Source organism: Dipteris shenzhenensis, chromosome 11, assembly GCF_047967505.1.
Source record: "Dipteris shenzhenensis isolate YYH24624 ecotype China chromosome 11, Dip_SZ_1.0, whole genome shotgun sequence".
Taxonomy (NCBI): Eukaryota; Viridiplantae; Streptophyta; class Polypodiopsida; order Gleicheniales; family Dipteridaceae; genus Dipteris; species Dipteris shenzhenensis.
In genome coordinates, this window is record NC_141606.1 from 39,628,571 (window position 1) to 39,656,386 (window position 27,816).

The following is a 27,816-nucleotide window of genomic DNA, read 5'->3' on the forward strand; positions in this document are numbered from 1 at the left end:
AGACTCGTAGTTATTTAACATTCGTATTTGGTATTAGTACTTGGGACACGTTGTTTTGTATATGGCTACTGATTGAGAGTAGGCAAAATTGGCTCAAAGTGTTATGCGTGACCAGTTCTATCATCGTATGCTATTTGCATAGGAGGCGTTTGAAAGTGGGTGCCATGTGTTATTATGATACGAGAATAATGTTGTGACCAAACGATTATAGGTCTGAGTAGTAAATCCAATGCCCACTGAATTGAAAAGTGATCACCCCGCAGGCCGCCTTGTTTAGCTGGTAAAGCCATTCGATAGAGATAGTCACTTGGTGTCTGGACCTTATGAAGACTTTGTAAAAAATCCGATGCAAGGGCACATGATAGACAAGATAATGCAATGTTATCCTGTTGTTCGAGCTTTTGCATAAAATGTCGCACCATCATATGACGTAAGATCATGGACGTTAGACTCTGTTCTATGCAATATGAAATAGAATAAAAAAGACAGTTACCACCTGTGTATGGATAGTTGGAAATGTGTGTGCAACATCGACTCAATAAGACATTGTAAAGTGAAATTAATTGTTGCATAGGTTTAGATCGTACTTTTTTTGCTTTGTCATTATTTTTTGTGATATTTTAATGGTACAATATTATATGAAAATATTTCACGACGATCTTTATTGCAATTGAAACAGTATAGTAACTTTGTACCATGTACAAGAACTTGTAATATTATTTACAGTTACTGAAGGAAAAAGCGATAAAAGTGTTGTTGCAAACAAGATTGCACACACAACTGTCTAGTTGTCTGTTTTTGCCTTCCCTTTTTTTGTGTATGCTCTGGCTAACATGAGTACAGCTTCATGGCATTTTTTGGTGAGAACTGAGCACTAGATCTATTCTATATCATTGAAGCCAGTAATTCACATAGACGCATTGACGTGAAATTTCTTTATCCTAGATATTTTTTCGACGGAATGCAACCTCATCTTGCAGAAAGTAGGTAACTATGTCTTCATTGATTTGCATAAAAGCAGGGAGCCATGGTTCACATACAATGATGCTGACAATCTCTCCGTCTAGAGCTAAGACCTAGCCATGCAGTTGTGTAACATGTACAGGGTCAACTTTCTTTTTGCAAAGTTTGCAAAAGGAGTCTCGTGCCACTTTAATTAATGATGCCGTGTTATTGCATTCCATGCAAGTATTAAAGTACGGTGCTCCAGTGTTTTCAAAGCTAAATTCTCCAATGATCTATTAATATAAGAAGTTTGAATTTTTTAATTTGCTTTTGTAACTGCGTATGTATTTCAAAGTAGAGGTAAAGTGTAAGAAAAAAATGAAAATGCAGTTTACCTCTTTTACAAAACTTTTTTTAAATTTATGAAATGCAACTACCTCTGCGATCTTCTTGATGTCTTCATCGTACGTTACAGGAAATGCAAAAGAATAGTACATGAATAGCAATTTCCTTGTTGTCGTAGCATCGTTTGTGAGCCCTACATTTTTGACAACGTATGCTACTGTGCGACCATTGAGCAACTCCTCAAGCATACTCTCTTTAACATCTTCAAAGTCATCCAAAAAAGCAAGCTATAGTACAAGTAAGAAAGTAGTTACATTGAAGTGAGTGAGAAGCATGATCAAGGTAATGGTGGTTGTCATTTATTAGTTTTATTTGATGAATAGCACTTATACTGTTGTAACATCCTCGAATGTAGTTCCATCAGCAACTTTAAGGTAGTGTTGCTTTGCATATTGCCCTTCGATATATCCTACATCTGCAAGTATAGCAAATTGAACAGTTCCTGACTCGTTGCAAAAGCTTGCAATGTTAACTGTTGGGAACATTTGCAAGTGAACTTTGAATTTTGGAATTGATATCATACATGCTCCGCTGGTTACTTTGATTAGAAATTCTGAGTCACCCTTTTCATATATGCTTCCTTTTCTTCTTATTACATAAAAATTTTCAACTCGAACACGTGTCTCATTTAATTAGTTTCTCGTGAAAAGCAATTAGGTTATTGTCAAGTTGTAAAGTGATTATGATTAGCCCTAATCTGTCCGTCAACTTTGCACGAGCATTTTGGTATTTTGATTCCTTTTTCTTGTCGTATGTGCCATATCTATTTGAAATTAGACCTTCAAATGCAACATCCCGTATGTTTATCTCGAGGTCTTTTATTTGTACGACCTGAAGTTTTGAGTTTATTTTTGTATGGATTCTACCTGGTACATTGAAGTATTTATCCGTGTTTGTGGTGTTAATTTTAGTGATAGTAGGTTTTTTTGTAGCAGGCAAAAGCTCATCATCATGTTCCCTTTTCTGGGTGCTTAATAATTGCTTTTTCATTTCCATGTCCCAAAGCATGCGTACCTGTCAAACCAATTAAAAAGTTAGGGAGGTTAGTGTACATGTTTTCAATATGGGGTGTAAATTTCAATATACTTGAATGTGTTATTATGTCTATACATATATGAAATATGTTATTATGTTTGTACGTACACAAATACATGTACATACATAGATAGACATGCATGCATATATGTACATGTATGTATACACACATGCACACACGTATAGGTACATGTAATGTACCTATTTATAGACTCCATATGACAGTGAAAGTGTATTTTAGTTGTACTAAAGCAATGAAGTTGTATAATGTTATAATTAAATGTTCGAAAGTGTTTGCAATAGAGATAAATTGAAATCTCTAGACATTGTGCTTGTACCTTGTCAAATGGTTTTTTTAGTACTTTGAAACTTGTTTACGATATTGTGTTTGTAGTTTCCAAGTACGTTTTTGAGATCTTATCTGATACATTGTGACTTGTTCATCCTTCAATAACAAGAGCAAAAAATGTAACTGTATTAAAATATTTAATCGCAGATTTTTTTAAAAAAGCAATAAGAAATATTTATTTTCTAATAACTCTTTTTTATTATAAAAAATTAGCGCGAGAGAGAAATCACTTGTATATGAATATTGCAAGTACATATTACAATTTGCATAAGATAAATCAATAGCTCTCAAAGTATGTCTATTTACTATTACATTGAAGTCCTGAGTTTGTAGAAGCCACTATTCCAAGATGACAAGCACTGATCATTGCTTCAAATAGCTCATCAATAGTAGAATGATGGCCAGCACTAACAGAGAATGCTCTTGTACATACATCATGAAGCTTGTTCAACACGTATCTTGCCTTGGGTGCACTAGTATTTTCTATCCCTCTTGCTAATTTGCTTATGTTAAAGCAAAGTGAGTAGACATCCTGTGCTTTGCAATATCGGGGAGGGGTGATACTGAAACATTTAGGTGCAACATGTTGAAACTTTTATTTATGTTGCTAGAATGTTTCTACAGTATCATCAGGTAGAGCTGGAAATGTTTTTAATGTATCAGCTTTAGTGCTCAAGTTCCAACCTACCAAGCCAACAAAAACATCGTCTGTTTCTTGCAAAAAATGAACCATTATATTTTTGGAGTGCAAGTTGTTATATAGTACCCACTCCTTCAGGTATATCTAAAAAATCTTTGGGTAAAGATCTACAAGTGTTTGCACTAATCATTGTAGTATAGAATCTATACACTAAGTTTCCACGTAAAACTAAGCTGTATTCATATGTTAAGTAGAATTACAATAAAGGTAAAAGTATGTAAGTCATGTTTAGAAAAAAGATATTACATATATAGTATTTATGCAAGTGAAACAAGTTTTAGAATGTTCACATTGTTCCAGTATATAACAAAATGTACACACTAAGTACAACAACTCTTAAAATGTTCACACTATCCCATTGTAGTATAGAATCTACACACTAAGTTTCCACGTAAAACTAAGCTGTATTCATATGTTAAGTAGAATAACAATAAAGGTTAAAGTATGTAAGTCATGTGTAGAAAAAAGATATTACATATATAGTATTTATGCAAATGAAACAAGTTTTAGAATGTTCACATTGTTCCAATATATAACAAAATGTACACACTAAGTACAACAACTCTTAGAATGTTCACACTATCCTATTGTAGGATAGAATGTACACACTAAGCTCCAACATCAATAAGATAAGTGTTACAATATTCAATGATTTAATATAGAATAAAAAACGAGACAAAATGTACATGCTAAGTTTCTAAATAAATGAAATGAGTCTTAGAATGCTCACACTATTCCATTACGGAGCAGAATGTGCACACTAAGTGTAGTAACTCTTAGAGTGTTCACACTAATATTCCATGAAGGGATAGAATGTACACACTAAGTTAGGTCAACATGTTACACGTAAATGAAAACAATATTAGAACACTCACATTGTTTCAACACACTAAATTTACAAAAAAATGAAACAAGTCTTACAATATTTACTAGCTCAATACAGAATAAAAAAACAAGATGAAATGTATACGCTAAGTTTGTATATAAATAAAACGAGTCTTAGAACACTCACACCGTTCTAATACACAGCAGAATGTGTACACTAAGTGTAGTAACTCTTAGAATGTTCACACTATTCCATAAAGGGATAGAGTGTACACACTAAGTTATGTCAACATGTTAATTGGAGCCGAAATAAACCTTAAAGTATAACAATCTTAGAATGCTCACACTGCTTCATTACAAAACAGAATGTGCATACCAAGCATAACGAGTCTTTGAATGTTCACACCATTCCATTTCAGAATGGACTGTACACACCAAGACATATTAGTATATTTTGATACAGAACAAAAATGTGTACACTAAGTGTAGTGACTTGCACACTAAGTTATATCAACATATTAATTTGAGCTAAAATAAGCCTTAAAGTATGCACATCTACTTTAAAAGATACAAGATATATATAATACCTATGTACATGAAAACAACGGTAAGTATAACGAGTCTTTGAATGTTCACATCGTTCCATTTCAAAATAAAGTGTACATATTAATATACAAACAATAATTACATTGAAAATTAGAAATACAAATTAAAAGCAAAAAGTTTTAACTTCAAAAAAACATATTATGTTATTATCTTTGCCGAGAAGAGTGACTCTTAACTCTTGCCTCTAAATGTGTTGAATGCCACAAGGTTGTCTTCTTGAATATCAAAATCATACGCCATTGTACTTCGGAATAAAGGGTACAACTTTGCCAACGGACTGAGACATCATAAGCTCCAGAAGGCAATCTATCCCCGCATATAGATTCCCCAACAAAGATGCTCGGAAGGGCAAGTTAAAGCCACGCCTCGGGGCTAATTTCTATATAGCTCACATTCCCCAAGATCTGTGTGAGGACCAAATTGCAACGGCCCTAAAACGACGGGTTATATCTTCAATTTAAAAAAAAAAGACGACGGGTTATTGGGCCGATTTTTGCGAGGGACACCACAATAACAATCTTTAGAGATCGGTCTATCTTTCAGCAGTCACGATGTTTGGAACGGTAGCTCCCGACTTATCAATAATAGAGGCTAAATATCCTCTTTTCTTCTGGAGAACGAGAAGCACGATCAGCGAAAATCTATGCGCCTGCTTTCAGAATTTCATAATCCTGTTACAGGCCTTGTATGTCCACTCTCTTTGAATAACCCACAGCTTGCGGGCAAAGGCGACCATTTGTCCACTTGGACTTTCGAACAGTGTCTTTCCAGTGAAGAAATGTTTCAACATGAGCAAGGATTATTTCTGATCAATGATCTCATTCCTGGCCTACAGGACAGAGAACAGGTTCGTGACACACCGGCTGCAAATTCCAGGAACATTGAAAATCTTCCGAAAGAAAATCTTCCGCTCTGTGCATTACCCAACGACGAGCTTGTTTGCTCTTTACATTCTTCTTTCCCACCTAATACCTACGTCAAGGTTTCATCCGTTGGACTTATCCTTTGCTAAGGGTTTCCGATTTTCCTCTCCGTGCAGCTGGTCGGTGATCCTACTCTCGTCAATAAGGCCCTATATGTCCGATTCAGCAAGCACCTTGCGCTGCTGGCAAGCCCAGAATCAACTGCCCACGAAAAGAAACATACGAGCACCTCGGATACGCTGAATTAGCCATCTCCCTGCACACTTCTTGCATGCCGTAGAGACCCTTGGAGGCCACCAAGGTATGAAATCTACCAAATTTTCGTGATCTTTGTGAGCTTATACTGAAGGAAATAGTAGTAATGCCATTCTATTTCTTAAATCTTATGGTTCAACCTAAAAGATTTCACTGACCAACAACTCGTTGTAAGCTCCAACCTGAGATCTCGTTCAATCGTAACATCTCAAGGTCACCCTATTCTAGCAGCACAAGAGCAAAGAAAAGACAACCGAAAGACAAAGCAGATGGTAGTAAATTATGACGGACCTATTTAACAGAAGCCACCGGGACGCGTCTTGATGCTTCCAGCAACAACCAACCTCGAACTACCAATCACGAGCAGAACGATCCTCCACAGATACCACGAAGAACGTTTCAGATAAAGACGACAAAAATAGAAACACGAGGCACGCATGGAACAGGCAAAAAGTAGGCCACATGGAGAAAAATGGTCTGGGACACTTTTTCATTAACAAAAGTGTAACGATAGCGCTGCCTCCAAGGCAGTGCGAAAAATTAGGAAACATGAGGGCTCATTGGTTGCCTTCCATGGCAGCCCTAGGTAGTCGCCTAGCCTATGATAGCATTTGCATGTGTGCTTAGAAATGTACACGTGCTTGTTTCGTAGGATTAGTTGTAAGCTCGTTTTCATCCTAAGCTCGCTAGAAACCCAAATCTAAAGTTATAGGATATGGTGAAATCTTAAAAACGTCATTGATGCCAAACTCGCCCACATTAGTTGTTCTGATGCTGTTTAGCCGAATTTACAGGATTCTTACGTTGCTCAGTAGTGTTTGCTCAACCTTATTGCATTGTTCAGCCCATGATTTCTCAAGTTTGGAGAATTACAAAACAAAATAATACAAAAGGTTAAGCTTTCTTCCTTCGTGACTCTGTACTGTTAGAAGTCATCTAAATAGACAGATCTCGTTAACTAAGGTATTCTAATATGTACTTTCGAATAACAGCAAAAATTATTCCAATGCAATTCCGTTCCAATAGGACCCCAGCATGAAAAATTAATTAATTGGTTACGGGTATGTGTTGGGGAGGGGGCATAAAGGATAATTAAACTTAAGGGGGGGAGTATTAATTAAGGGTAAAGGGGGGGGGGAGGGGGAGCATTAAAGAGGGGGGAGGGAGAGAAGCTTACGTGAGAGGGGAAAGGGGGAGTATTAAAGAGAGAGGGGGGGACCACATGAAGGGAATTAAAGAGGGGCGAGAGATGAGGGACCATTTTATAGTATTACTATAAGGAAAGGTTACGTGATATTACTTTAGAGCTTAGTGGTAGGGCTCACACGTGAGATGAGGAAGGTTTTGAGTCATCCTTTTCTTGAAAGTTTGGGAAAACCCCCTTGAACATAGTATATGCAATAAATTAAGGCATAGAGAAACACAAGCTAATCAAAGCAAAAATAAATTAAGCCTTAGATAAACATAGCTGAATTACATAGGACCTACGACTCTGAAGCGTGTTGTTCTTTAGCCCAGTCGGTTACCAACTCTTTCCCTTATGCATACGAGATTTTCTGTGAACTTTTCTAAAGCATAAGTAACAAAACCAATACAAACATTGGTCAAGGGACTATCCCCCGTGGATAAAGAGGAACTACTAGTAGTCTCAGCAGGTCGTCGTGTTTTCACGATGCTTGCACCTATTCATTTCCCCCCTTCATCGTGCTCCCTAAACCGATATGTGGGCACTCTAGGCATGCATTCTTATTGTTACGTAGCATTCAATGATAACTACATTTTGGGCAATCGTTATGCGTGAGGGACAATATCCAAATGGTGGTCGAAGGATAAGTGTGGGGAAGAAAATCTTTGCTAGCAAGGTGGATGTGCAAAGCGTCAGAGTTTGATGCACTTGTCAAATCTTCGCACCCTTTTTTCAAGCCATAAGAGGGAAGTATTGATCACCAATCACAAGGAATCATTATCAAGAATGCAATTTTGAGGGTGACGAGGACAACACGCACTGATACGAGTCATTTTTGAGCCGAGCACAATAAATGATAATTTCCAAGATAGAGAAAATTTAGCTTCATCTTTTAGCTTAGCTAGATGGGAACAAACTTTACATATAGGCTCATAGCATGGAACAAGCACTTATGAGGATTCAAAACAAAAGTTCCATGATTGAAGAGCAAGATTGCAAGTCAAATACACCTACTAATACTTAGAAAAGATGAATCTAATATCTGTATCCTACTCACGCAATTGTTGTTAGGAATTCACTCCTTTAGGATGTTGAGGATTAAGTCTCATAGACATGCTTGCACAACACCCAAGTATGTAGAGTTTAAGGAACACCAACCAATCCTTGGACATTCCCTCATATAACTCTTATCAAGTCTAGCCAGTTAGTAAATCACAATACATAAAAAGTGGATCATTCTATGTTGTGAAGTTGCAATTAAAACAAGTCTCTTAAGAAACAAATTGGCTTGTATAATAGCCTTTAGCCTAACGACTGTGTGAGGCCACCTGCATAGACTTTATCTTAGGGCCTTAACCATCAAGGCAACATGACTATGTGATTTTTATGGTGGACAAGTTCTCCAATATGTCTATTTTTTACTGAATCATTGTTGAGATATGCCTCCAAGCTAGATTACTCTTCCAATTCATATGGATTAATTTTACCATCCTTTATCATCAATGATGTGGACTTGAGATTCTTATCTAGCCTTTTGATCATTTTATGGTATGGACACTTATCTCGAACACTCCACCACAAGGTACCCTCAAATGGATGGATAAATTTGGTTCAAATGGTAAGGGTCAATTTCGATGAGAATTCAAGCCGTAGGGTAAGTATATGCCATATGTTCAACATTCACATCAAGGAGCTCCTCATTTATCCATCCTTTTTAGAGTTGATATTGATTCTTCGCATACTAAGAGACAAATTCAGCTTCAACATTCACATCAAGGAGTTCCTCATTTATCCATCCTTGTTAGAGTTGATATATATTCTTCGCATACTAAGTGACAAGTTCAGCTGCTTATGCTCAAACCAATTGACATTGCATTACATAATTTAGAGTTAGTACCTTTTTGCATGCATTTACCTTAAATTAGGTTACTATAATTGCTCGAGTATTAACTGCACAACCATGAAATAATCGAGAAGTATAATTACTCTTCTTTTGTGCCAATCCTAAGGCCATGGCATTATTACCACCCACTCATGGAGTACATAAGACACCATGATGGGGCCCAATTGGAGGCCTTGCTAATGTCACTTTAAGTCATGTAGGGTACGTCTAATAGACAATGCATCAACATTGAGGAAATTTATTTGACATTGAAGGCTTCCTCCTTTTTTTGGGATTCTCAAGGAAGTGACCTAAACCACTCCTACACACAATGGGTCAGGCCATTCAACGGAAGTTCATATTCCATAAATTATACAAGAAGAGCTATCACTTCCAACTACTTCCATTACGGTACCATGCTGCTGCTGCGGGTGGAACCTGCACAATGTTAGCACCAACTGCTGCGGATGGAACTTGCACAATGTTATCACCAAGCACTATTGTGACACAATATAGTTTGACATCTAGCTCTCCCTTGGAGAGATGATATCTAAAGGTGCGCTAGGATCAACAATTGAGCTAATATGAGCTAATATAACCATCAGGACATGAAAAGAATAGGAATGCCTTGTTCTTGAATTGAGCTAAAGTGTGTGCTTTAATGCTACACAAGACACATTCATAAACTGCGTTTGGGGCTTTGGCCTAATAGTTTGGGCTCTAGGGGCCTGTATTCACCAAGCATTGGTCGGTAAGATTCAAGCAAGCTGTGTGGTTGAGCTACGGGGGAAAAAGAGAAGAAAGAACGTGCTAAATGGTTTGCAATATCATAGCATGCAAGGCATGAGGAGCTTAAAAATGAGAGACTGTTAAATAGCACGACACCAACCAAATTAGCACGCATTGGCACCCTCACCCTACAGAGCACAGACTATCTCTTACTTTCCTTTATAGCTAGAACACAATGAGATGGGATCAATTGACTACCCAAAATAATTGATAATACAATAACAGATTTTCCTTCAGAAACCATAATTATGGATCCAAAGGCATTATGGAGTACGCCAACAACCTAGATGGCCTTGGGTGTTCCCTTGCTATTTCTGGATGCTGGACCACAATGGAACTTATTTACAACATCACTTAGCATGTCCACATTATTTCTGTTCCACATTGACAGGGTATCCATATAAAATTGGGCAGTAAACGTGAAAGTACCGTGGACCTTAGCTTGGGTAAAAAGAAGAGGGGCACAAGGGTGCCCTTACCTAAGATACGTATACCGTTAAGGCAGCCTGTTGCTTCAATAAAATAATTCTCAATTTCTGGGAAAAAATTTTGAGCATTTAGTTAAGACTAGCTCCTTAAAGTGTTCCACAGTTGTGGATCTTTAAAATCTCTGATCACAAGAGATGCGCCTGCCTTAAGCAGTGAATCTTCAGGATTTCTGGTGGCCACACCTACTGCTGCCATGCCGGCTGTAACAGCAGCTTTCAGACCAGTTGAAGAGTCCTGTGCACAATAGATCAGAGTCATCACTAACATGTTTCTTAACCAAACAAGATTTGAGGCGATACTACATAGTGAGGCCCTCGAGCACTAAATAGCAGTCCCTTACATCTTAAGGTAAAAGCAGGACCTTTACCTCAAAGACAAGTGCTTGATCAGCTGAGAGTTTCAAATGGTCGAGAGCCTTCAAATATGGATCAGGGAATGGCTTGCCTCTTTCACATTCACTTCCAACGACAAGAATCTCAAAAAAGTTTTCAAGTCCAAGCAGTGATATCATGAGCTCAGCATTCACACGAGGTGCATTTGTAACAGCAGCACGTTGAAGACCATGCTCTTCAATCCATTGGCATAGGGCCTCCAGACCTTCTACAGGCTTCAACTGCTTCGTTGCCAGACTGTCCATATAAATATATAGGTTAGCACGTGATGGAACCTCAAATTTTAATATAAACACATTCACTGACACTGCATGGCCCAAACTTCAGTCAAAACCCTTTTTAAAGTTAAAAACCTGCGAAAACGAGATTCTTTATCTTCTGCAAACTTGTCACGCTTCTCTTGGCTCCACCCAGGAAATAGCTCGTTAGTCACTTCAAAAATATCTCTCCCAGTTATATGGTTGATAAAAAATTCTTCACTAATTGGCTCTCCTCCTTGGAACCCTACCTGCCAATCAAGAATTTTCAATATTGGAGGCATTCAAGGTCCCTTAAAAGATTTGCAGGTATGGTGATGCAAGTATACCTCTTGAAGGAGTTCAATGAAAGCAATATGATGCAAGGGGTCAGAATCACACAGTGTTCCATCAACATCAAATATCACAGCTTTAAGAGATCTAATTTCTGGGATAGGCGGTCTGATTACATCTGCTAAAGATCACAAACATAAACAGTAGGATTCAGCAAAAACCCATAAATACATTAGATTACCACACACAGAGGACTCACTTTGAGGAGAGAGAGAGAGACGATGGAGAGGGGGGGGGAGGCTTACCTAGGCTACTTTGGATGCTAACTGCATGGCAACACAATTGCATTTCCCTTTTACCACCTGCAATTGGCAGAGAGCCTGCCTCGTAGAAGAAAGAAAGCTCAACGCCTAAACAACATTTCCAGAAGCTTAAAGCCTAAACAACATTTCCTTTTTACCACCTGCAATTGGCAGAACGCCTGCCTCGTAGAAGAAAGAAAGCTTAAAGCCTAAACAACGTTTCCAGAAGCTTAAAGCCTAAACAGCATTTCTTTATGGATTAGAGAATAAAAATGACAAAGATATTCATTGGAAAAAAAAATACAAAGATACCCACGAATAAAAGGATAATAACAGTCGGAGAGGGTTTCACTTTTTCAAGCCAATTATTTCAAGGAACGAACCCAAACAACGAGCAGGGGCATCTCTACGAGATGCTTGCGATAGAACCTTTCAATTGAATGAAGCAACGCTCAAAACAGCTTCAAATAGCCAGCGGAAGCCACATGCAATACTAGTAGAAAAAAGCAAAGCAAGAAGGCCAAGAGCTAGTCAGCTCTTCCAAATGTGGCAATGACCAACTCAAACAAAAAAAACAGAGGAATACCCATCGTCCAACTGAGTGAGAGACCCAACCGGCCTTTGAGGAAACGAATTGCAGTTCAATATTCTCTACGAAATAGACTTGGAAGAAGGCCCATAACCAGAAGCAGAATGAAACAATATGGAGGCCAAGATGTATTAGCAACGGGTTGGCCATGGTGGCACAAAACAACGCACCTCACAGCGATAAGCAATTAGAGCAGCGGAGCTGAAAGGTGAAGCTAACGAAGTACAATAACCGTCTCCATCTCCACACAATCTGACCAGAAGCATGAATCAGGGGACGTGAGAGCCGCTGGCCAAGACCGGCCCGCATCCAAGGTCCATGCAAGCCAAGAGTAAAGCGGGCTGAAAGGGTGTCCAGCCTGCAGTGTCAAAACTTTGTGAGTTTTGAGGCAGCCAATCAGCCAGCTACACAGCACGGCTGGATCAGGGGAACAGCAGAACCAGCTAAGCAGCAGGCAATTGGAAGCGGAAAATGTGTGAGGACAAAAAAGCAGGGCGCAGAATTCGGTGCCTGGAACTCCATCACTGCAGAGCTTATCACCCTCGCCTCCATTTTGATGAAGACTAGTTCGACAACTAACGGCATTCCTCCAAAAGAGAGAGCCAGTATGAGACAAACCAAGGAAATGGAAAGACAGCACCAAAAAGGGCACAAAGGATGGAGCTCTAGTACCTGGAATTCGAGGCTGTTGGCGAATTGGGTTGATTGCTGCATGTCGAGCAAAGTCTGCAAGGGCAAGAATCACAGGAGAGGGGCAAATCAGGAGAGCCCATAAGAAGGAAGAACCCAATTGATGAAGGCAATGTGAGAAAGCAAAGGGAGAAGTGATATGGAAAGGTTGCAAAGCAGAGAGAGAGATGCTTACCAGTGTGAGATGCAAAGAAGGATGCAGGGGAGTGGGAAGGGTGAATGGAGTTGGCATAGCTCCCAAAAGCCAGAGACCGGAGGGCAGAGGCAGCCATGATGATGAACAAGCTCAGATGAAGAGAAGAGAGCTACTAGTTATGGATGGCGTGCAGTGATTCTTTAAAGAGTATACGAGAGCCATTCTCCTCCTCCATTGCCAACACGCTTCCTTCAATGCGCATCATGGTTCACGTTGGTCAACACACTTCATCCCTAACACTTATCACACACTCTGGTCCATCTGCCCCAAGCTGCCCAACCTCTCTCCAACCAAAAAATAGCGTGGCCCGTCTTCACTCTCCACGCGGGCTTACACCTCCGCCCAAGCAAGGATCTTTAATTTCACGAGTAACCTGACCCGTCTACGACGGCCTAGTGACCCGCTCCACCGGGTCTCAAGATGCTAAAATGTCTGAAACCAGCAACAAATTCTAACCAAAAAAAATGTCTATGACATAGTACTTCAAAATATTACATCCGAAAGTAAAACCAAAGAACTCATTGATATGTCCAAATACACATCCGCATACAATGTCATAACTGAACATACAAAATCTACAATAGACACACAAAACATCCCTAAAGGGAAAAGTCTGCAGCCATGTACTATAGGGAAAAGCTTGCGTCAACCATGTACTCCACATCCACCATGTCCAAAAAAAAATTCTGTATGACAGAGTACTTCAAAATATCACATCCAAAAGTGCAGACAGATGTCTGAACATGCAATAGCTACATCAAAGAACTGATTGATATATCCAAATACACAGCCGCAAATAAAGTCATAACTGAACATACAAAATCTACAATAGACACTCAAACATCCCTACGGGAAAAGTCTACGGCCATTAACTGCACGGAAAAGCTTGCGACGGCCATTCACTCCACGTCCACCGTGTCCGCCGCGTCCACCACGGCTACGAACATACAACGGAGTACCAGCAATCGTATCTGGACCAGCATCACATAGAAAGATAATTGAGGAACTATAATTATTGAGCCACAAAACTTTTATACATGTATGTTGGTAAAACCCAACTCACTCTTTAGAGTACTTACTCAGATGCAAAGGGCTGTCAACAATGCTCACATAGGTGTACGTGTAGTCTCCATTTTGCCCTCGATAGAAAAATCGTGTCTCCACACATTCATAGTATCCCAGCCAGCGAACAGTGATGGTCTGTGGTCCATCATCCCTATGAAGCCAGCAAGCCAGGACAGCGTAATATCCCAAATGGACTCGCGCTCCTGTTTCGATGACAAACATGAACTGCCTAAACATCCTATCGCATTGCAAAAAAAGAACGCACGTGTCAATCTACATATACTGGAAAAAAACAATAGGCTTGAAGAGAAAATAGGCTGTAGTATATTGCAAACCCATGACTCAAATGAAAAATGAAATCCAAACATTATCAAGGACAAAGTCATGAAATATTACATCTCAGTTCATATTTCTGTAAATAGCCAACATTCCCGAAGACCTATGATAGTTGGAATATTGAAAGAAGTTTAAAAAAAGCTATACAAAGATTACCGAAATGAAGATTTGCCACCCAAGAAAGTCTCAAGAGGGCTTGAAAGAGCAATGTCATACTCCTAGGCTCTTGCTGTTGCCAATTGCAAAACTTCCTTGTACACAACATTTGTGGTAGAAGTATTATCCATCTCCTCGCCCCTGGCATCAGACGCACTCTGCAAAATGAAAACCTTAAGTAACAGCGTTTGATGCTCGGATATGTGAAAATGCCACGTATAGTTGGCCATGATTGAATACCGGTGTCGCCAAGTACAGCCCCAAAACAAACAATGTTTGGCCCTGTGGCTTATTGATTGTCATGCCAAATGCCAATTGGATAGGAAATTACTGTCTCCTCATGTCGAATGGGAGTTTAAGGTTGGTCGGAATGAATGTTATCCTTCGAATAAACGTTCTATCACCAGCATTGGTACCAGTAATGATTTCAGCTTCTAACACTTTCGTGTGAAACTCTTTCCAAATACATATCTGCAAACAAAGTCATAACTGAACATACAAAATCTACAATAGACACACAAACATCCCTAAAGGGAAAAGTCTGCGGCCATGTACTATAGGGAAAAAGCCTGCGCCGACCATGTACTCTACATCTGCCACGTCCAAAAAAAATTTCTCTATGACAGAGTACTTCAAAAATATCACATCCAAAAGTGCAATCACATGTCTGAACATGCAATAGCTACATCAAACAACTGATTGATATATATCCAAATACACAGCCGCAAATAAAGTCATAACTGAACATACAAAATCTACAACAGACACACAAACATCCCTAAGGGAAAAGTCTGCGGCCATGTACTGCAGGGAAAAGCCTGCGACGTTCGCCACATCCACCGCGGCTATGAAAATACAACGGGGTACCAACAATCGTATCTGGGCCAGCATCACACAGAAAGATAATTTGGGAACTATAATTATTGAGCCGGCAATCTAGGACAGTGTAATATCCCAAATGGACTCGTCCATCCAAACGATTATGGGCGTGGAGATTCATTAGAAACCTTAAATCAGGAACAGTCCTAAAAGACAAACAATAGCATGTTTTCCCACTCAAATAAAAACTTTTGTTTTAACAAAAATAAAGCAACAAACAATGTACACGGTTCTTACCCAAGGTAGCTCTCCAGCTCAAGCAAAACCAACAATAGTTGCGTGCTTTCCAGAGATCCCCAGTGTTTGATGCTCAGATATGTGAAAATGCCACGCATTGATGGCCATGACTAAATACTGGTGTCGCCAAGTACAGCCCCCAAAACAGACAATGTTTGGCCCTGTGACTTATTGATTGTCATGCCAAATGCTAATCAGATAGGAAATTGCCGTCTCCTCATGTCGAATGGAAGTTTAAGGTTGGTCGGAATGAATGTTATCCTTCAAATAAACGTTCTATCAACAGCATTGGTCCCAATAATGATTTTAGCTTCTAACACTTTCGTGTGAAACTCTTTCGAGTAACCTGACCCGTCAACGATGGGCTAGCGACCCGCTCCGCCGGGTCTCAAGATGCTAAAATGTCTGAAACCAGCAACATATTCTAACCAAAAAAAATGTCTATGGCATAGTACTTCAAAATATTACATCCGAAAGTGAAACCAGAGAACTCATTGATATGTCCAAATACACATCCGTATACAAAGTCATGACTGAACATACAAAATCTACAATAGACACACAAACATCCCTAAAGGAAAAAGTCTGCGGCCATGTACTATAGGGAAAAGCCTAAAGAACTGATTGATATATCCAAATACATAGCCGCAAAATAAAGTCATAACCAAACATACAAAATCTACAATAGACACACAAACGTCCCTAAGGGAAAAGTCTGCGGCCATGTACTGCACAAAAAAGCATGCGACGGCCATTCACTCCACGTCCACCGCATCCGGCGCGTCCACCATGGCTACAAACATACAAAGGAGTACCAACAATCGTATCTGGACCAGCGTCACATAGAAAGATAATTGAGGAACACTAATTATTGAGCCATAAAGCTTTTATACATGTATGTTGGTAAAACCCAACTCATTCTTTAGAGTACTTACTCAGACGCAAAGGGCTGTCAACAATGCTCACATAGGTGTACGTGTAGTCCCCATTTTGCCCTTGATATAAAATTCGTGTCCCCATACATTCATAGTATCCCAGCCAACGAACAGTGATGGTCTGTGGTTCATCATCCCTATGAAGCCAGCAAGCCAGGACAGCGTAATATCCCAAATGGACTCGTCCATCCAAAGGATTGTGGATGTGGAGATTCATTAGAAACCTTGAATCACGAACAGTCGTAAAAGACAAACAATACCATGTTTTCCCACTCACATATAATTAAAAAAAAACCTTTTGTTTTGACAAAAAAATAAAGCAACAAACAATGTGCATGATTCTTACCCAAGGTAGCTCTCGAGCTCAAGCAAATCCAACAACACTTGCGTGCTCTCCAGAGATCCCCAGCCCGCAGGATCTGCAATTTTCTAAAAGTGAGTGACTATACCATTAAACATGTCAACATAAAACATGGTTGTCAAGCAACTATGTACCGTGCACCTGCGCTCCTGTCGTCTCCTCATGTCGAATGGAAGTTTAAGGTTGGTCGGGATGAATGTTATCCTTCGAATAAACATTGTATCATTGGTACCAATAATGATTTCAGCTTCTAACACTTTCGTGTGAAACTCTTTCGAGTAACCTGACCCGTCTACAATGGGCTAGCGACCCGCTCTGCTGGGTCTTAAGATGCTAAAATGTCTGAAACCAGCAACATATTCTAACAAAAAAAAATATCTATGACATAGTACTTCAAAATATTACATCCAAAAGTGAAACCAGAGAACTCATTGATATGTCCAAATACACATCCGCATACAAAATCATAACTGAACATATAAAATCTACAGTAGACACACAAACATCCCTAAAGGGAAAAGTCTGCAGCCATGCACTATAGGGAAAAGCCTGTGCCGGCCATGTACTCCACATCCGCCACGTCCAAAAAAAAACTTCTCTATGACAGAGTACTTCAAAAAATACCAAACAAATTATGTTTTGTAATTGATTGCATCATGTCCTTATGCTTTTGGAAAAACACACGGGCTGTCAAATCTGGACGGTCTTGCGCAGTTTGCCCCGGCAACAATGCTATAGATATTTCAGGCCATTTGGGATTACAGGTGAATGTTATGAATAAATCAGGTTTGCCCCTTTTTCTGACAATTGCCATAGCATCTTGGTATAGCTGACACATATACCGAGGCCCTCATGTAAAAGACGAAGGCAACACCACCCTACACCCTACTAGACACATAAACACGAACATGTCACAAATAGGATTTTGTGTGACCTCGGCTTGGCCATTAGATTCGGGATGAAAAGCAGTGGAAAAATCTAACTTCGTACCAAGATTGTCAAAGAGTGCGATCCGGAAGTTACTACAAAATTTACTATCCTGGTCTGACATGATTACTTTTGGAAGGCCATGGTGTATAAAGATATGGTTGATGAACAAATGAGTAGCATGAACTGCAGTCAAGGTCTTCTTACAAGGAATAAAGTAAGCCTGCTTGCTAAATCTATCAATGATAGTCCAAAGCATATCAAAGCCTAAGCTAGTCATAGAAAATCCAGTAATAAAGTCCATAGAAATCTGCTCCCACGGCCGTCAGGAATTGGTAAAGGCATAAGTAAAACTTGATATTTGCCCTTGTAGCTCTTTACTTTTTGACAAATAAGACATTGTGCAACAAAAGTTGCAACATCAACTTTAAGCTTAGGCTAGAAAAAATATTGTATTACAGTCTGATACGTAGCAGCGATGCCTCAAAACATTGATAAAAGCTTCACACATCAGTCAAGAGCCACCAACTACTATTAATCCCTTTGCTAACAGTCAAGAGCCACCAACTACTATTAATCCCTTTGCTAACAATGTTCTTCTACTTGGACAAACCAAATATCAACCTCCATGAAATTCAATTACATTACAAAGCCACATCATCATTTGAAAGAATCCTTTCCTCTTTTACACCACTGCATTCCTAGACATCATTCATTTCTTTTGAAGAAACAATTCTGCAAGGTTATCCCTAATCATTCCTAATTTAGCAACATCCTCATCATCTTCAAAGAATGCAGAACTTCAACTTGGATCTATTGCCTTGGCTAAGAAAGCAGACTCCCTAGCCATAGCACATGATTGAAGCTCATCCAACCCTGCATCTGCAATGGCAACCTTGATTGCAACCAATTGTGTGGGTTCATCTGCTCCTTCCTTTCTTTTTCTACTATCCAATTTTGCATCATGTAGTAGAACCTTGGCCTCCTCTATCCATGAAGGATCTTCCACTTTATTTCTGTGACAAGAAACATATTGTGCAAGGTAACAACTTGCATTTGTGAATACGTTTGTGTTCAAATATGCTTCCATGCATTTTGATAAAATTCAAAACCTTGCTTTTAAGCTTCCAAAAACCCACTCAACGCATAATTGAAACCTCATTGAGAAGCACTATGTTGAACATGGGATCTCTCGTATGCGCACAACATCAACCATGGTTTGGGGGATTAAAGGCCATATATCCTAATAGCCAATATCCCTCACGAGCTATTTGGCCTTCCATCCCCTTATGCCTAATCTTGGATAAATCAAGTGCCTTTGCATCATGAATACTACCACACATAGCCACATCAATCTCAAGGAATTGTTGGTCCACATCTACGGCTACCATCAAGATTATGGAGTAGAATGATTTGTAGTTATAGAATTCATTGCCACCCAACAAAGGTTCTATAATAGGAATGTGGGTGCCATCCATGGAGGCTGTCACTCGAAGGAATCCATGCAAGTGCTCAAATTTCTTTGAAACTTTCTCAACCCTTTCACCATATGCCATGTGATATACACCTATATCCAATATTGGGTTGTGATATGAAGTCCCCTCTTGTATGATCCTTGCCACTATACTTTGGTCACAAAAGAACTTGGAGCTTATGGACAACTGGCTATCTCCATGGGTAAGACACCATAGAAAAATAGCAACCCTCTATTGTAAAGAGATGACTCTTTTATTTGGTCCCAATTCGGCTTTTACAAATCCATAGGGTTGGAAGATAGTAGAAAATAACCACTCAAAGGTAGCCAAGTAGAAAATCACGAATTCACACACTTTTTGTAGCAACATCATTTACCATAGTTGACATGAGCATTGCCATGGTTCCAAAAAGAGTCATTCTTTCATTTAGTACTATATGACTTCTCTCGAGATATAGAAGTGTAAGCAACAAAAATATGACAATCTTGAAATCTTCCTTGTCCATATCTAGATAGTTTACAAATTCTTTATTCCACCAAAAGTAATGCTAGTGTTCACAAATGAAAAGACAATCAACTCTTGTTGTTTGCTACATGTATTGCATGATTGCATAACTTGCCATTTGCACTTTGTATGTCTGCTATTATCTATTTCTCTTTATTCCGCTATGGCATGATTGCATAGCCTGCCATTTAAACTCTGCATTTTTGCTATTATTTATTACTCTTTATTATGCTCATTGATTCATTGCTCACAAACAGAGCTAGCCTCTTATTTAGTCCTTGTTATTAGTAGTACAACAACTCAACTCTTAGATGAAGTCAGGCAACTCTAGTCATTGCAATGGAAAAGATACAAAAAGCATTCCTATAACATGTAACCTCTTAGCAAATCTTTGGGGCATGAATACCTTTAAACATACTAAAGAGTTGGAAGGAAGAGGCAACTTGTGTCGTGGCACCAAAAGTTTGCACATAAACAGAATCATTGGTTGGCATGCATTTGCAAAGGTTACAAGGATTTGAAGAGCAACAAATATCTTGTACAATAGAATATGAGGAAAGTCTACAACCACTATGAAGAGTGGAGGAAGAGATGCGAGGGAAAATTATGAAATATGGACAGAAAAGAGAGGAGCGATGGAGCTTGGTTGAGGTGAGAGCCAAAAATACAAGCCACATTCTCAATTGCCTTCATTTTGTTCATGTCAAAAATTCACAGGCCTTGACACATGCAGGAGAAACCACAATGTGGTGGCTACAATAAATTGGGTGAGCATGTTTTGGGTGCAGATCAATCGATTACTACCACCTTCATAACATTGAAATCTTCTATAACATGGCCCATTTGGAAGATTGATTGCAAGTAGAAAATGCAGTGAATTCACCAAATGAGGCAATTGTCATGTGGGAATGTAGGAGAGAGGAGCATGGGGGAGGGACCCAAGCTTTCTCTCCATCCCTAGTTCATTTGCAAGGGAGTTAAACTCTCTCCCGATCATCAATTGCATAAATCCTAGTAAAAAATAACTTTGTGCCTGATTGCTTGCCAGCTAAATTCTGATGACACTCTCCTCCTTCAAAATTTTCACCACCGAAAACTCTCTCTTGATCATCACTTGCCTAAATTCCACTAAAAACCAACTCTGAATCTGATTTCTTGGTTTGCATCTTACATCACATTCATTCCTTTCCAGCTTCCGCAATTCTTCTATGTTGTAGTAAATTCCTTCAATATTGTTCTTCTGGATCTGCATCAATGTGTAACACAGTGTTCTTGGCAAGCTTTCATCTCTCTTTCCCGCATTTGTGCAAATTTCCATCGCTTAATCCTTCAATTGTCTGGCTCCATTCCTCTCACTAGCTTCCTTGGTAGCTCCTCTAGCTGTTCATCATATTTGTCCAACTTTGCAGTAATTATCGATCCTATGAATTGATCATGGAAGCCTTGTTTGTACCTCTTCCCTACTTTGGCTTTTCTTGAAATGTATAGTTGTGGAGCCTCTCTCTGCTTGGACCATGCATTTGGCCATCGAGGACTCCACAAATTTCAGAGCGATAGCGCATCCCATGATCAAACTAGCTCAAGAAATAGTTTGCTTGCCTATAGGAACTATACATAGGGCAAGCTTGGGCAATTTCAGAGGTATTTCATGGTTTTGTTATGTCATAGAACATAGGAAATAGGAGGGAAATTTTTGTGGCACGCCAAAAACGTTAGAAATAAGAGGGGAAGAAAAACTATATTTTGGACATTTTTACCCCTCCATAACATAAGCCCCCTATCTAAAAATTGCATTGCTGATTTTCTCTTTTAAGGTTTGAAGGATGGTGGCCATTGCTATATTTAGTAGCTAGTGCCTAATTGTGCATTTTTGATTTGTTCCGCCCTCCTATTTTATGTGGAATATTTTTAGGACGATGATAGGGAATAAAGTCTATAGCTAGAGAACAAGTGTCTAAGTTACCAACAAAGTTGGGGCTCTCTTGAGTCATTATGTTACCTTTGGATAAAAGTCAGTTATGTAACTCAAAATGAAGGTATCTATTGGAATTTGATAGAGATAAGGTTCGTTTATAATTTGTGAGATGACATTGGAAACAATTTTGAGCTCCTAAAATTAAAAAAAATTCAACCAACCTAAAGATGTACCATAATAGAAGTACTATGCATTATTGATCTCATTCTATCTCAAGAAGGTGTCTAGTTCATTGAACTTGATCTATATGTTATGTTATTGTCATTTTTAAGACTCTCACATTTGATATGTCATGATTGTGCCACATTACATTCATGTGTGCTACAATGTTCTTGGTAAGCACATAATTGCCACTACTTGATAGCTGGGTTGATTTCCCACTAGGGTGTGTGTAGTGCTTCAAGCTTAGGGTTGAACATGTGTAAGAGTGTGTCCTCACAAGTTGCGACAGTAGATGCTAAGATTGTCGATACACCAACACTAGCATTTGCTCATACTTGTCTGAGTGAGCTGCTTACTCTAATAGGTAGGATTTGAATGAAATCCAAAGAGGAGTTGTTTTGCTCCATTTGGACTTTTGACCTAGCATGGTGAGACAAATATGAGTGAGGGGATGTGGCGTGTGGAGGGGGAAATGGAAATAAGAGCATTGGGATACATATGTAAGGTTGGTTCCACATGGATGGGAACCTAATAACAAAATCCCACTCTTAAGTAAGCTAGCTTACAAGCTACAATCCCTAGGTAGCTTCTTTCCTCTCCATCAGGTGCTTGTGTGTGTGTGTGTGTGTGATCTTCCATGTTCATGTTGATGCTTTTGGTTATGCTTTAGGGATCATTCTAGATCAGCCAGATGGTCGATTAGATCTTGTTTATTACACTAGCAGATTGCTAACACCTACTGAGACACATTATAACACCACAGAGCAAGAAGCTTTGGGAATGGTATTTAGTGCACAAAAACTAAGGCACTATTTACTCGGTAACCACTTTGTGTTTTATGTGGATCATCAAGCAGTACTTTACCTTATCAATAAGACTGTCATTCACGATGGCCTGCTCATTTGATGCTTTTGTTACTGCAAGAATTCAACTTTAAATTTCTCACAAGCCAAGCAAGAGCCATGTGGGTGCGGATTGTTTGTCCAGATTACCAGCACCTGAGGAAACACAAGGACATGATATGGAATTGCCAGATGTTGAATTGTTTGTAATTGATTATTGTGAGCATGAATATGCCAAGTTGGTGGATTACTTATCTAAAGGCATATTTCTTGAAATTGTGCCTCAAGGCTTGGAAATAAACTTTGATTGACAGACAACTATATTGTCAATGGGAGGCTCACTCGAGTCCGCCAGGAGGACATTTCAAAGGGGAGTTGACTGCTAGAAAAGTGTTACAAGCAGTTTTATGATGGGAAACTTTATTTAAAGATGCTTAGAGCAAGTGTATGCAATGGATGTTTGTCAATGCATTGGGCACTATTGGCTAATCAATTTATGCCTTTGCAACCTACAAGACCATGGGAAGCTTTTCAGTGCTACAGTTTGGATTTTGTTGGTCCTTTTAAACCAATTAGGTTTACTCATAATAAATATGGCATCGTTGACTAATTATGCCACTAAGTGGGTAGAAGCTAAGGCACTCCGAGACAACTCGACTCAGAGTATAGCTAAGTTCATCTTTGAAAACTTTATATGCAAGTATGGATGCTCTCTGTAGTTTGTCAATGATCAAGGGATACATTTCCTCAATGATGTGATGCAGTTACTCAAAACCGAGCTCAAAATCATGCATACAATCTCAACTACTTACTATGCTCATGGCAATGGTGAAGCAGAGTCAATTAATTAGACATTGAAACTCATCCTTACTAAGGCAGTCCAGTCTGCTAAGGGTGAATTGGATACAAACCTACACTTTGCTTTGTGGACTTACTGCATGACTTTCAAGGTGACTACTAATCTTAAGACTTACACCCTTTCATATGGCCTTTGAATGAGAAGAAATTGTTCCCTTAGAATTTATTTTTTCAAGTCTTTGGATTGCTACTAAGTATCACCTAGGTGAAATTGAGGCAATCAAGGGATGATTGGATCAACTAGGCTACCTAGATGAGCTACATTCTGGAGCTGCCTAGTCACAGATGGTAATACATCACAAAAGGAAGGCCTAGCATGATTGGCATATTGTGCCTAAGCATTTGAAGAAGGGTATGCTTGTGTTACTCTGTATTGCTAAGTTAGGGTCTCTTAAAACCAATTTTAAGTTGGGTTTGAATGGACCCTACTAGCAGCCAGTGGAAGTTTTTGACAATGGGACAATTCAGCTCTCAGATTGGGATGTAATGTGTTCTCTGAGTTGTACAATGGAAGAAAAGTAAAGCCTTACCAAGTCGTGAGTTCTTTAGACAAACAGTACTAAAAAACGAATAACTCGGTTGACAATGCCTTGGTAAATTTTTCAGAAGACAACATGCCAATTAGCTATTTGATCATCACCCAGCCTTTTTGTCAGTTCTCTTTCTTCTCTACTACCATCTCCATCATCTTTGTCATCATGGAGGGAGCGGGGCACTCAACTTGAGAGAAGAGGAAATAGAGCTCTTGTGTGTCGCCCCCACATCCGATCAAAGACTTCTCTAGTGATGTCCTTACAGGCATCTAGAAGCCAATGCCTTCTAAAGTTTGTGCAGCTGCCGTGGAAGGATGTACATGATGGCAGAGGACATCCTTGACTCCTATGATGAGGACAATCACAACCTCATAATCAATGAGACCCACATCCAAATCACCTTTGACTCATTGAAGAGGGCCTTTTGGTTGAAGCAATGCACTTCTATGAAGCTAGCAGACACAAGCGGTGTGCCGCTTACTTTGAGCATGGAAGCTACTCATCTTCACAGTGGTACTTGATCAACAAGGCCGCCGATGAGAGTATGAATACCACCTATAGCTTCCTATCCGAGTTCATCGGATTAAAGAAGACTATAGGATATGTGCCAAGATAATATGTGGCTTGCATAGTTATTGTGGTGGATGACTAGGCGATGGTCAACTGGTTCTCAATATTTGAAAACAAGTTTGAGAATCAATTTTGCGAGCAGTAAATATGGGCCAAACCCACTGTAACTCGGCCCACACCTTTGCATGTTGTACCATTGGTTAGGTGGGTGCCCTGGCTAGGTATACTACCTCTCAAGCATAGCCAAGCCATTAGGAACACAACATGAAGCAAGGACCTGATAGCCACAAGGAGGAACACAATTAGGGTGAGCAAGGGGCAAATGATCAAGAACAGGGCAAGGAGTAGTAGGAGTAGGACATACCAAAGGAATAGGCTGGGGATCAAGGGTAGGACATACCAAAGGAATAGGTTGGGGATCAGGGGCAGGAAGAGTAGCTCATTGAGTAGCAAGAGGGAGAAAACACCCAAGGGCTGGACGGAACAATGAGAAGGGCACCTTCAAGGACCAGGAAATGGAGGAAGGCGAGGAGGCAAGAGCACATGACAACAGAGTAATGCCCAAGTAGGAAGTTTGAGCTCGTGATGCAAAGCCTTCACAAAGGGCCAAGCAACAGGGAGGTAGCTCCTCACTAGCTCCACTTACTTTGCCTCTACCTCTTGCCCTTCTTTAGAGCCTCACGCATGTGAGAACCCTTTCCCCTGGACCCACTTTTCACAAAAGATGATCATTAGGACCAGGTTGCCATGAAGAGTCAATGGTAGATGCTTAAGGATAATATGGTGCATGCAATGCAGACCCTCAATTTCTTGGCCAATCATTGGATCCCTCCTCAAGTACTCCAGCACAATCTATTCCTACAAACACAGTACCGAAAGAAAGTAACATGATTTTCTTTGAAGAGCAGACTACCAACCTGCTTTGAGCTAAGGAGGATTTGACCGCCGACTGCAAGTCACTACTATAGGAGCAACTAGAGGGCAAGAAGGCAAAATATGATGAGCTAATTCAAGCCCACTCATTGTAGCAAGCACACAAGAAATGAAGACAAACTACGACAACCTGCAGTGTGAGGTGGATTGCCTGAAGGATCCCACAAGCAAGTCCTAGGCAAATGCCATCACTATATTCGAGAAAAATGTGAAACTACAGCATGCCTTGAAGTGCCTATAGAAATAGATCTTAGAAAATCAAAATTAGCAGGTACCTCAAGCTCAACTCGAGGCTTTTGAGTAGGAGAATGCATGCCTAAGGAAGGCTACCATAGAGAGACATGCATTAAAGGAGGAAAATACAAGACTGTAGGCCAAGTTGGAGTGGTATAAGTAGCTTCAACACTTAATTCGGCTCCTTCAAGTCTTGGACAAGCACCCTGACAACTTGCCTCACTGAAGGCCACCAGATAATGAGATGTTGACGGCTAGACTTGTGGGCTTCGTTCTACAAATCCGAGTGAGAAGGAAGGCACCTTAGGCAAGCACTCCACTATAGGAGGAGGTACCTCACAGGGGACCGGACTGCAATTTGAGAATGCAACAGTGAAGGTCTAGTTTTTGGCAGAGACGTAGATATGGGGGTGCAAACAAAGCAAAAAGCAGAGGCCAAACCCATCTTTCCAGCCAAGGATCTCCACATTGCAATCCCCACCATGAAGGTTTTACGTCACATTGAAGGTCGGGAGGAGATGCCCATCTGCTACTACCGGGTATACTGACAGACCAAAGCAATCAAGATATTTGCTAGATTGCCACACTCTTCACCAAGGGATTTTGGAACTTGTACAGTTGATAGTCTTGGTGTATGACCGAGCGATAAGAGAATTCAACCGTTTTGTCAAGGAGCACACTTAGAGGCAGCATAACATTTTCAAGATTGAGCATAGGTTGATTCTTTCTTGAGTGCGCCAGCTACCAAAGCCTACTATGTTCGAGCTAACCATTTACTATGGCAATCTTTTGCGAGAGCTCAAGTAGTTAATTAGCAATCACCTAATGGAAGATAAGTCTATGCACCGTAATATTCATGACTTATGTAAGGATCCGGGCATGAAGTGGTAGGAGCGGGTTAGCTAGGTCCAACAATACTATACCAATTTTGCAACAACACTTGATATCGATGTACCATCTGCGGAAGCCTTGATTATGTACTGGCTCACCAACCCCAAGTGCCCCCTTTTGATATTGGCGACATCTATCCTTGGCCACCAAGAGGACACCATTTTGATGCTGGGCCACCACATTCCCCTCCCCACATTACGACAACAAGTGAGGTTGGTTCATCTTGGTAGCCAGTTTGTCCTCGACCTCCCATCCCTTGAAGGCATTGACGGACCACGAGGCTTCAATCATCAGGACTCGGTGTTCGGGCAATGGTTAGTTCTTGCTAGTCTGTGAGGACACAAGCAAGGGTAGCTAAAGCAAGATGTTAGCCTCGGGTAGGCTAACAAGAGTGCAGTCACCGAGCATCGGCCTTAGTTGGAAGTGGTGGAGTCAGCAGAGCACCTATTTTATTGATAGGTGTAGTTGATCGGGGCCACACAACTAGTCAATAGATGGAGGTTGGCGCAACGAGCACACACTCTTTTGGAAGGTGGTTCCTTAGGTACATATGATTGTAATAGGAGGAGAACAGAACAAGAGAGCAATGTGCTAAGTTGTCTTCCTCTGACATGAGTTTGCTAGGATAGGGAGTGTTCACTGCAAGCCAAGGTGGCTTGGTTGTATCAAGAGAGTTTGATTCAATAGAAGTGAAGAATCAATGGATTGGGTATTTTGCTCAATTCTATCATGTATACTCCATTGTCTAAAGTGTTTAAGTGTATTTATAACTCAATATATTTTCTCCCATCATCACACGGTTCTTCAACGATAGCAAACTCTAACCTCCGAGTGTTTTATATGTTGGTACCTATT

At 39.9% G+C, this 27,816-nt stretch overlaps 1 protein-coding gene across 3 annotated transcripts; it reads right to left on the bottom strand.

The window, feature by feature from the left end:
• Positions 1-10,121: 10,121 nt before the first annotated feature.
• Positions 10,122-13,334, bottom strand: LOC147897011 (haloacid dehalogenase-like hydrolase domain-containing protein Sgpp). Of its 3 annotated transcripts, none has more exons than XM_087381958.1 (7): positions 13,068-13,332; positions 12,875-12,928; positions 11,617-11,691; positions 11,368-11,489; positions 11,135-11,289; positions 10,757-11,018; positions 10,122-10,623 (listed from the first exon to the last, which is right to left on the bottom strand). In XM_087381958.1, exons 1-7 carry the CDS (start codon positions 13,162-13,164, stop codon positions 10,468-10,470), a joined length of 921 nt encoding a protein of 306 aa, XP_087238084.1. In that variant the 5' UTR covers positions 13,165-13,332; the 3' UTR covers positions 10,122-10,467. The 3 variants fall into 3 exon arrangements, with proteins under 3 accessions (XP_087238084.1, XP_087238083.1, XP_087238086.1); XM_087381957.1 differs by having other exon boundaries at positions 11,368-11,492; XM_087381960.1 differs by lacking the exon at positions 11,617-11,691 and having other exon boundaries at positions 11,368-11,492; positions 13,068-13,334.
• Between the last annotated feature and the right edge of the window lie 14,482 nt (positions 13,335-27,816).

Coding starts and splice junctions, on each gene's coding strand:
- LOC147897011 (XM_087381957.1), bottom strand. CDS start 13,164: ATGGCTGCCTCTGCCCTCCGGTCTCTGGCTTTTGGGAGCTATGCCAAC. Junction 11,692..12,874: donor CCAACAGCCTCGAATTCCAG/GTACTAGAGCTC, acceptor TCTACGAGGCAG/GCTCTCTGCCAATTGCAGGT. Junction 11,290..11,367: donor TCATTGAACTCCTTCAAGAG/GTATACTTGCAT, acceptor CTTGATTGGCAG/GTAGGGTTCCAAGGAGGAGA.